General features: G+C 49.5%; 1 protein-coding gene across 7 annotated transcripts in view; it reads right to left on the minus strand.

Moving 5' to 3' along the window:
* The window catches only part of CTIF (cap binding complex dependent translation initiation factor), a 308,199-nt gene that overhangs the window by 142,075 nt on the left and 154,765 nt on the right, over window positions 1-11,359 (minus strand). For all 7 annotated transcript variants that reach the window (XR_002772049.1, XM_023510269.1, XM_023510268.1 and 4 more), the window contains one exon: window positions 6,909-6,985. Coding sequence is in view for 6 of the 7 variants with exons in the window: in XM_023510269.1 (XP_023366037.1) it covers window positions 6,909-6,985 (77 nt within the window). In the remaining variant the exon portion in view is untranslated. The remainder of the gene's footprint in view (window positions 1-6,908; window positions 6,986-11,359) is intronic.

Consider the following 11,359-nt stretch of genomic DNA (forward strand, 5'->3'; position numbering starts at 1 on the left):
GAGTCAAGGAGTGGGGCTAAAAAATATCCATGATAACTCTAAAATTACCGGTTCGTATTTAGAGCAAGAAGGCAGAGCAAAGCATGAGGCCACTGATGGGGCAGAAGATGCAGAATTAAGAGGTGGCTAAAAGAAAGCAGTCCTGCCCAACCTCAAGTTTGCCTTCCACCAGAGAACAAGAGCTGACCCAGAAAAGGCAGACTCCACCGGAGCATCCGTAGGATGCTAAGGGCCTAGGAGAAGATCACAGGAGAGCAACAGGTGCTTTGAGTTCTCACCTTTTTACATGAAAGATGGGGCAATATTGGTCAGGACAAGAGATATCGTTACCTGAGATCATTAGCAGCCCCTGACCATGTCTGAGGAATCCTGGAGAACAGGATGGGAGGGTTAATTTTATGTGTGACTAGGCTAAGGGATGCAGAGATAACTGGCAAAACATCTTGGGGTGTGTTTGTGAGGATGTTTTGCATCAGTAAACTTAGTAAAAATTGCTCTCACCAATGTGGGTTGGCCCCACCTATGTTGAGGGTCTGAATAGAAGGAGATAAGAAGGGAGAATTTGCTCTTTTTCTCTTCTTGAGCTGGGACATTCATCTTACCCTACCCTTGAACACTGCAACACACTGTGTGTTTACTGTCATACTGGCTCTCGGCTTTGGTCTTGGAGTGAATGATACCACTGGCTTTCCTGGTTCTGCAGCTTGCAGTGGAGGAAGGGACTTCTTACTCTCTCCTGAGCCAATTCCTGCAGTCAGTCTCTCTCTCTTTCTCTCCCCTCAATATATCCTATTAGTTCTGTTTTTCTGGAAAACCCTGAATAATACAACAAAAGTGCTAGAGACTGTAGCTAGGCACAAACACATATAATCTAATTTTTAAAAATCAGAAAAATATAGACATCATCTCATCTAAAGAGATTCTAAACAGATAGTTAAATCACTAACAGCTAGCACAGGTTCCCGCAGACCAACTCCCACCAGACCAATTCTATGTCCTTTTCTCAAAGAGTTACTAGCCTGATACATGGGGAAACCTGCAAACGTCGTCGAGTCTGAAGGGGTATTTTACTTGCTACATCACTTCATCCTGGGACCTGCCCTATTCATTGCAAAAAAAGTTTTTTTAATTGAGATATAATTTACATTTCACAAAATTCTTCCCTTTAAAGCCCAGATGTGCAAAAGAGGGACGAGGTGCATTCCAGAATGGTTATGACCAGGATGACAATGGAAGCCTGGGGTAGTCGGAGCAGAGTCAAGGAGTGGGGCTAAAAAATATCAATGATAACTCTAAAATTATCGTTTCATATTTAGAGCAAGAAGGCAGAGCAAAGCATGAGGCCACTGATGGGGCAGAAGATGCAGAATTATATACAAAGTGATTTTTAGTCTATTTGCAACGTTGCACAGCCATCACCACTAACTCCAAACGTCTTGTTCATTTTGATCAGTGACTTAGGTGATGTCACAGAGAGCTTGCGAACTCCAATCCAAGGGCTGGCACTTAGGTTTGGGTACATGTTGGCAGAGGAAGAGAGGGAGGAACGAGATTCTTGACTGGTTTCACAATTAGAGGACGCCAAGCCATAGTCACAGTCAATTGTAGGATAGAGACAACAAGGGTTGCTGTGGGCTATGACCACTCGGCAGTGTCCAGTGTGCAGCCCAGCTAGGCAGGAGACAGCCTGTTCCCCACCTCTCGCCCTGCAGAGTAATCTGACGCTAGCTGGGATGGCCAAGGTATTGCTTCCTTCTTCCTTTCAGTCTCCTTTGCACGTGGAGTAAATTAACCGCTCTGAGACCTCACTTAATGAAACAAATTAATTTGCAGAAGGTGCTCCTGTCTGCCCAGCCACACGGGCATGGTGCGATGACCACTAATGCCTCCATTAGCCACCTCCTCTCCAGGTTGAGAGGCTGGGCTCGGAGCCTGCAGGGTCTGCAGAGACGAACAGTCTGGGCCCAGGTCCTCAGGAGCCTACAGGCTCCGGCTATTCGTCTCTATTTAGTTTGGTTGGGGGTCGTGGCTGTGGAGAGCTCTAGCCTTCTGGTTCTGCTTCTGGAAGTCATGTAGGGCGACTACTGGGAGGTGGGGAGTCTCAGGCTCCAATGCCTGTTTAGCTGTGATGTCCATGCTCCTCTTCCCACCCTCCCACCTCTCTTCCAAATCCTCCTGGAGTCTCATTGGTAGTTCAATCCCCACCTCCTCCAGGAAGCATTCCAGAACCATCTCCCAAGATGGCTCCTTTCTCTGAACTTCTTCCATATTAACATGTGGATGCCAGACCATAGTGCACACGGTTCTCGTGAATTTTCAAGCCAGAGTGCCATTGTCTAAGAGGCACACCCTGCACGTTAGGTGTTCTCTGTGGCACAAAATGCAGCACTCGGCACAGTTGAATCAGCCTGGCAGGAGAGTTGAATGGTGCTTCACCGCAGTGATTTCCATGACACACTGCCCAGATTCCCCGGGTGGAACAAAGTACTCCCTCCCAGCTGCCGAAGGACTATGCAGACAGCCCTCAGCCCTCCAGGAAAACTGCTGGCTGACAAGCACTGCCCAGCCCAGGGTCACACCTCTCCACTTGATGACCAATGGTCATGAAGGCATAAAGGGCTGCCCCTTTAATCCATCTCGGGATAGCTCTACAAAGTTCCCTGAACTTCAGAACCCTGTAGGGCCGGACCTCCCCAGTCCTGCGTCCTCTCCTCCCTTCTATGGGTGTGCATCCCAAGAGCATTCCTGCACAAGCCCCTGCCCACTTTATCTTCATCCTAAAGTCTGTGTCCTTGGGAACACTGACCACAGCTGTCATTCATTGCTTCAGTGTGTTCATCGCTTAAAATGGAGCCAGGGTCGGGTGGGGGGAGGAGTAGAGAACCATCCCCTAGGGTGAGGGACCTCAGTCAGGGCGAATGCGGACAATGGGCCAGGGCCTCAGCCCTCTAGAGACTTTGCTCTACTGCCCTGCATGCTGGGAGGGAGACAAACCCCAACAGACCCCTTTCCATGCAGCAGATCTCCAAAGTGTGTGGGGAGAGGGCATCTAAAGGCATGTTGCTCTTTGGGGGACACATGGAATACTCACTCAGTACATTTACATCCTAAAATGAACAATTTCGTCTGAAATCGGCAAATGCCTTTTACTAACTTCCAAAAATAAATAAGTGGTTGCCAGTTGTTCAAATTTCAAGAACATTCTTATGGAGAAAACCTTTGAACTATCCATGAGCTTAATTTTTTCTGCAAAATGGATAAAGACATCCACAACCTACTTGAAGCAGCCCAGGGAATGCAGGAGCAGCGTCTGCAGATGGCAGCCCTGGAGGGGCCCTCCCTCCCCACCCAGGCTCAGGGAGGGCTTGGCAGTGGGTGCAGAGTTTTAAAAGTTGATCCAGGAGAAGGAAGGAACAACAGATCCCGGGGCCCTGCCCCTGGAGGGAATGCAGGGCAAGGCTTTCTGGGTCCACAGCAAGCCTAGCATGTGTGTGGCTCACAGGACAAACCGAGCCCTCACTATGGACATCTGCACTCCACACCCATTTCAGGTTTCCTCTGCACCTTGGTCCCTCTCACCTGTAGGTGGCATTAAGACTGTTTCTAGGGCTCGGCGCCTGTAGCTCAAGTGGCTAAGGCGCCAGCCATATACACCAGAGCTGGCAGGCTTGAATCCAGCCCGGTCGGCCAAACAACAATGACAACTACAACCAAAAAGTAGCTGGGCATTGTAGCAGGCACCTGTAGTCGCAGCTACTTGGGAGGCTGAAGCAAGAGAATCGCATAAGTCCAGGAGTTGGAGGTTGCTGTGAGCTGTGATGCTATAGCACTCTACCCAGGGCGGCAGCTGGAGACTGTCTCAAAAAAACACCAAAACTGTTTCTATGTGCTTTATAAGAATGAGCTCGTTTAAGCCTCCCAATTAGTGGACCCATTTTACAGAAGAGAAAATAGAGCTTTCAAGATATGAAGTAATTTGCCCCCATCACAGAGTTGGTGAGCAGGGGAGGCAGGATTCCCATCTAGCCTCTAATCCCAGGATATGTGCCTTGACTGCTACATTACTTAGCTTGCTTATAGCCTGAGACTTTAAGGCTACTTTATAGGAAATAAAAGATGTAGGACACACAATCTCCCCACCCCTGAGAGTCCAGCTGGAACCAGGGTAGGACACAGACTTCTGGAAGGCTAGGATTCTAGGTCCCAGTTTGCAAAGCCCTGGTCCAGGCTGTGGGGAGTCACACAATCCCTCTTCAGCTACATGCCCAGAGTCTGTGGCTATCAGGAACCAACTCCAGTCACATGTCAGGTGACAAAAGGCCACAGGCTACTGTAGGCATTCAAGGAGAGCCACAGAGACAGCATATTAGGGTCACAACTGGCTGCTTCCCTTCACATGACAGGGGAGACGAGAGGCATAACACAAATTCTAGCTGTGGTCTTTGGTCACCAAACCTTCAGCCACCTCCCCCTTTGCTGCCTGGTGTGCCCAGAGAATGCAAGCACTTCTCAGTACAGTTTAAACTCAAAATATTAGGAAGGTTAGCCTGCCATACAAAAGTGTCAACAACCAAGGTCAAATAGGAAGGTCTGGCACTTACCGAGGCCACTACTATCAGTCATTAGCTGGGAGGGTCGGGGGTCAACCTGACAATACTTTGTAGCTGCTCTTCAAATGTCAGTCATAATCTCTTAAGAAGGACATGGGTGGGAAGCCCCTACTTTTAGACACTGAGGTCCTTAACCCATACCGCTGCCTGCCCCTCTCCTAGAGTCCCCGTTGGATGGGATTCCAGGACACTCAGGGCTGTGAGAGAGTGATGCATCAGACCAGGGAGAGGGTGGGGCGCCCTGACCAGCCTGTGCTCCGTGCTTGGTTACTGTCTGCTGCCCTGAGTTGCAGAGTCTGGGCCCTGCTGGTCAAGATGCTTACTTCTTGAGTGTACCTTTGGCCCAGCCCAGGTGAAAATCCTGCCCTTCTGCTGAAGCCCATTGCTCTAGTCTGGTCCCTGCAGAGGTGGGGTAGCTGCCCTCATCTCTCCATATAAACCTTGCATGCATCCCAGCCCTCCTCACAGGACATACTTTCCACGCTTTCAATCATCCTTATGGCCTTTTGTTGGACTGTGGCCCGGTCCACGTCCTTCGTGGGATGTGCTGACCTAACCCAGGCATTCGCTAGTGTGAGTGTGGCCAACGGAAGCTCAGCTTCACGGTCATTGTATGCTCCTCCTCTCCCTCCATGCCCAGGCGGGCTGCTGCCCTGTGGAGGCTGGCCGCTGGCCAGGGTACTCTAGCTGAGTGAGACAAGTTGGCCCAGAAATGGACATGTGGGCCAGCCCAGACACTGGGTGAGTCTTATTGGGGACCTTGGAGACTTCCACACCTCTGAGACACATGCTCTGGGCCTCCCCTCCCGTCAGGGACTACAGGGCTATGTAGTAGGGAGGGGCCAGGATGCCTCTGCACTGCCTGACAGCTCCCCAGATCCCCGTGGACCCCATTTTTCCTTGCAGAGTGCTTCCTACTTCTTCCCTCTGCCAGGAACCCCCAAGCCAGGAGTTAGCCTCCGCAAAGCTGCACGGCGAACAGGCAGCACATGCAACGCAACAGCCAGACTCCGTCAAGGCAGGGCTGGGGTGTGGTTGACACCCCGGCTCCGTTCCCCTTTTCATGACCGGTGGTTCTGATTTCTCAGCCAGGGCTGCCTTCCTCCCAGCCAGTTGTACATTCATTGTCTTCTCTGACTGGTTCTGGACCCACTAAATCCACCAGTGGGTGACAAGGCATTCTGGGTGCCCAATCCCACACCAGCGCTGGCAGCCTATATGCAGAGGGAAGGGTCCAGACACGGGTCGGCCGCATGCCCACCCAGCATGAAAGTAGCTGTTACCAGTGCTCTGAGCAAGGGATTCCCGTAGCTGCATCTTGGCTCTCGGAGAACATTCTCTATTCACAAACAGTAAAGCCATAAACTATTACCTTTATCTAAGAATAAATTCCCTACAGAGGAATGCCTCATTTTAATTCCTCAGGCATAAGCCCTTTTGTTCTTTCTTTTTTTCTATTCCCATCCAGAAATAATTTATGCACGTTCAAGAAAAAAAAATACACTCTAACTCCCCCTTTTGCACAAATGGTCACACGTAACAAAAACATGGTTATTTCTGCACCTGGAGTTTTGCACTGAAAATACATCTTTAAGATTTTCCTTGTAAGAGCACCTTTTTAGAAATAAATGCACACATTCCAGGATGCCCAATCGCAGTGTTCGTTCTGTCCAGGGCTACTTCACTACATCTTTCCTGGCCCCTTGCTGTCACCCAGGACTCTGAGCCCCAAGGGAGGGCCTGGCTCTACCTTAGTTTCAATGGGATCCTCCAGGCCTTTGGGTCCAGCAACATGGGCCACTGCTGGTCTGTGTGTCACCTAGGACAACACAGCCAGCACTCCCTGGGGACAACTCCAGGGACAATGACAAGGAGAAGGAAGGACAGACACCCTGTAACTTGTGAGTTCTGGGAGCCTCCTGGAGGCCATGTCTCAAAACACACAGCCGGCCAGGTCCTGTTCCTGAGGACTGCCACTGCTGCTCTGAGGTCAGTGGAAAGAACATTCCTCCTTCTAAGCTGCAGAGCCTGGACATTGCCCTCCCTGCCAGCTTGGAAGAGCCAGCAATGACAGTGGGCCTCCAGCTGGACTCCTGAAGGGATCTAATCCCAAGAACAAAAGAAGTGGAGCTGCCTCGCCCACATAGGAGTCCTCAGTCAGTAACTGATCCCATTAGGGCACCAACCTCATCTCACAGGCATCAACTGGTGACCAAGAAACACAAAACATAGGCCAGAACTGAGGTAGCGACACAGCCAACTCAGGAGAAGAAAATCCAAAGACGGAGGCTCTCCTACCTCCGGTCATTTCTCCTTCTCCGGAACAGCTTCTTGGTGTGCGCGATCTCCACTTCATGGGGCAGCGGGTGGTAGCCCTGCGTTGTGAGGGAGGAAAGAGCATTAGTTACTTCTAAGAGAGAGCACAGCACCTCTGGGACCTCATGGACTACGGTAGCATCTGAAACAGAGAGAAGCCCAGAGTCTGGAGAGGCTAAACTCTGACCACCACACCCAGACTGAAAAAATGCAAGAGTTGATGAATTTCCCATTAGGTCAATGATGCTGGAACTACAGAATCAAAGAATGGTGGGAACAAAGGGAACCTTGGAATTCATCATATCCAAGCCCTCAAATTACAGATGAAGACACTCTGGTCCAGAGAGGTGAATGAGCCAGTGGAAGGTCTTACAGAGAATGAGCCCCCGAGCTCTGGCCAGTGTTCTCTCACTGACGCCCCAGACAAGTTGCTTCATTCCTAACAAAATGGGAATGTTAAGACTCTTTTCTCTGGGCTATTTAGAGGACCGGGGGGTAAACTCTGTGAACCCTGAGCCCTGTGCAGAGAAAATGACCCTTGTAATCTTAGTCCAGGCTTCCCCATATGAACTTTATCAAGATCCTCTCTTCCTATTCTGCCTAGGAAAAATGTGCAAAGCTGAGTGCCATGCTCAGTGGTTAGAGCATTGGTTTTGCAAATCAAGGGCTATGAGTTTGAATCTCACCTGGGCCTGATTTTTTAAAAAAAGGAAATGTGGTGGCGCCTGTGGCTCAGAGGAGTAGGGCGCTGGCCCCATATGCCGGAGGTGGTGGGTTCAAGCCCAGCTCCAGCCAAAAACTGCAAAAAAATAAAAAAATAAAAATAAAGAAAATGTTCAAACAAATAGCTAAATACTTTTTCAACTTTAAAGAAGGGACTGGGTGGGAGGGGGGGAGTTGGGACTGCGGAAAATTCCAAGGATGGTCTTTTGGGAAATTGTAGCCTAACATACTTCTGTTTACAAAATACTCATTAGAAAATTTTACAAAATACTTTCTATGTGTTGGCCACTTGTTTCTATGTACACATGACGTCTTCTCTCCCACTCACGGTGAACATGTTCCCAGCTATAATTTTCCTATGTATGTAGACTTTTGGAACACCTGGTATGTGTAGCTGTACATTTATATCAAGGTTGGTGAGAGACCCTGTGTTTAAACATGGGTGGATCCTGCAAATGCCAGGCCCCAGGCAGAATTATTTGCAGAAGCTGGGCTGATCGCCAACTCTGTTCTTACCACCCACAACCAATACAAAAGGGTGTTCCGGTGGGGACACGGCAGACAGCAGTACTATTCCACAAAGGGCAGCCTGGGTGGAGCAGTGGGTACCTAGGCCTAGGAATCTTGGGTCTGGAATGCTTGGTACAGGCCTGATGCAGAGTCTGCAACCTGAGTGTGGCCCTCCATGCTCCTTGCAGGGACCTGGGCATGCACAGGAGCCCAGTCTAAAGAGTAGAGTCCATTTGGCCCAGACCTCTACATTATATACAGGGAGACCAAGGCCCAGAGAGGTCATACAGTGAATTATCTCCAACATTCCTGGTTCTGGGGTCTGGTTATACAGCCCTCTGGAGTCAGGCTCCTAATGGAGGGTTCCACTATTTTGCCTTCACAGGGATTAGTCCCAACTATGAGGAGGGTTAGGGTGGCCTGGCTATGCTGGGACTGACCAGGTTGGGGGAGTGTCCCCAAAAGATAGTGGGAGAGACACAGGGACCTTGGCATCCTGTCCACTTGGCCGGATGCCTGCTGAGCTAGGGAGGGAATGATACATTTCAAAACCTATTTTAATAACAATCCTTCCCTCCTACCCCTGTCTCTCTTGCCGCCAATGATCTAGCCAAAAAGAATGAATGAATTCCGGGCTCCAGGCAGCCACAATGGGCCTCTGGGGCCTCTGGGCCTTAGGATGTTCTTTGTCTAATGGTTTTCTCAAAGGATATTATTTGTTTTCTTTAATACAAAACACAAACAAGGAAAAACACCAGATCTTCTCCTCTCGTTTCCCTTCTCCCACCCTGACTGCGCTCTGGGCCGGCCCCTTTCCCTCCCTCCCTGCCTCTCCAGGTCACTCAGGAACACACAGGGTGCGCCCCAAGTAGACAATGGACAGGAAGCCGAGGCTCCCTCCCTAGATGGCAGCCTGGATTGGGGTTTTGCTTAGAGACTGGGCAGAGGGAGCTGCCCCCAGACCCTGGCATGACATGGGCCCAGGAGGTGCCAGTCTCAACAGTGTGGGCCTCCGAGTCCTATGTTCTGACCCACATCCAGGCTACCTTTCTCAGTCATGGGCAATAGTAATGAGAGATGTCCTCTGGGCACAACCTCAGCATGGGATCCTAACTCTTCCCCAGGACATGCAGGGCTTCTCATGAAGCCACTGCTATGTCCCCTGTGTCCAGCATCCATCCCAGAACAACATACACACACACAGAGAATGCCAAAAATATATATGTGCATTTTAAGTAAGGACATTTTAATAACTGTAATACTACATACTGATAACAAAAGATGAAAACAAGTCACGTTGAGCACCTCTTGTAATTGCAGAAGTCAAACGTGACTTGAGTATTACAAATTTAATACAATTTTTCTCTCTCTTCAAATGCATATACATTTTTTGGGACCCTTCCGCATGTTTATATACATAGAGAATGTGTGAGTACTGTCACAGTGGTTAGAAGCCTGAGCTCTGGAGCTAGATTGTGACATTCAGATCTTGAAGGCTGTGTGACTTTGAGTAGATGATCTAACCTCTATGTGTCTCAGTTTCCATATCTGTAAAATGGAAGTACTAGCATCAGCCTCCTAGAACATGTGCGAAGGTTAAATGAGTTCATAAACACGTAAAGAACATGGAGTAATGCCTGCCACACAGGAAACCTTAGTAAATATCTCCAGCATCCTCGCCTTTGTCATCATTGTTGTCATCATCTTTCCCATGATCCTGACACTCTGCTCAAGGCTGAGTGCGCCAGAACCAACAAGGCAGCTCAGACATCTGTCCTCATGGAACCTTTGGTCTTGGTGGACAGTCCTGCAGGAGGTGGTTTTCAGGAAGGGAGGGGATGGGAAGCCCAGGGGAGGGAAGCAGAAGGGAACTAGCACAGCCCCTGGTGCTCCATGTTGGCATGCTGGGGGAGGGTGGAGAAGCTCTGCTTTGTATTCCCTTTGCCTGGAGGCTGGCAGACTCTAGTAGGTGGCCAGAAGTCATCTAAACAAAGGCTTGCACCTTCTGAGGGGCTCTCTCTGTAGGAATGATCTGGGCGAGGGCTACAGAGAACTGGCCCCACCCATGAGGCCACCTGAGACTCCAGCCACAATGTGGCATCTTGATGAATAAATGAATGAACATTGCTACCTTCTGTGGGGCACCTCACATACAACTTTCAGCACCAGGAACTTCTTCCTGCATAAAATGGGGTGCACTGTGTTTATGCAAGCTTTACTTGGAAGACCCTTTTCCATCAGCCACCTTATTCCTCAAATTCAAGGAAGTGGTCGGTAGCAGGAGACACACACCACTCAAGGTGCTGCCCACACTCCCACCCAAAACAAAGGCAATTGGGTGTTAATGGGGGGGGGCATTTGTGAGGCTGACAGAAGAAGGAAGAAGAAAGGCTGTGCTGAGCCCCACATCTGCCACCAGACATACAGCTGGCCCAAGTGAGCAGAGTTTCTTTAAAGGTTATCGATGAGAGGTAAGACAGTATGAGAATGGTCACAGAAGCATTGTTCTTAAGAGCCAAAAAATGGGACAACCCATTGCCTATCAACTGATGACCAGATGAACTGTGATAGATCCATACAATGGAATATTGTTGGGACACAGAAGGAAGTTAGTTCCGATCCATGCTACAACACGGATGAGGCTCAAAACACAGTGTTCAGGGAAGAAGCTAGTCACAAGGACCACTTATAGTATGAATTCATTTTTATGAAGTGTCCAGAATAGGCAATCTGCAGAGATAGAAAGTAGATTAGTGGCTGCCAGGGAATGGGAAGAGGGGGAATGAAGAGTGACTGCCAGTGGATACCAGGTTTAGGGGGGTGATGAGAATATTCTAGAAGTAGAGAGTAGTGATGGTTGCACAATGTGAATCTACTATACTAAAAACTACTGAGTTGCATATTATAAAAAGGTGAATTTTGTGTCAATAAAAAATGGTAAAAATATCTGGGGGCAGGATATTCCAGGCAGAGGGGACAGCACGTGTTTAGAATAAGAAAAAAGGGGGACTGAAAAGGTGGGAGAGGAGGAGAAGGAGGAAGAGAAGGAGGGGGAGGGAAGAGGAGGGAGGGGAGAGGAGGAAAAGGAGAGGAAGGAGGAGGAGGGGGAGGGAAGAGGAGGGAGGGGAGAGGAGGAAAAGGAGAGGAAGGAGGAGGAGGAGGAGGGAAGAGGAGGGAGGGGAGAGGAGGAAAAGGAGAGG

This window comes from Otolemur garnettii, unplaced genomic scaffold (genome assembly GCF_000181295.1).
Source record: "Otolemur garnettii isolate 467f Iridium unplaced genomic scaffold, OtoGar3 scaffold00012, whole genome shotgun sequence".
Classification (NCBI taxonomy): Eukaryota; Metazoa; Chordata; class Mammalia; order Primates; family Galagidae; genus Otolemur; species Otolemur garnettii.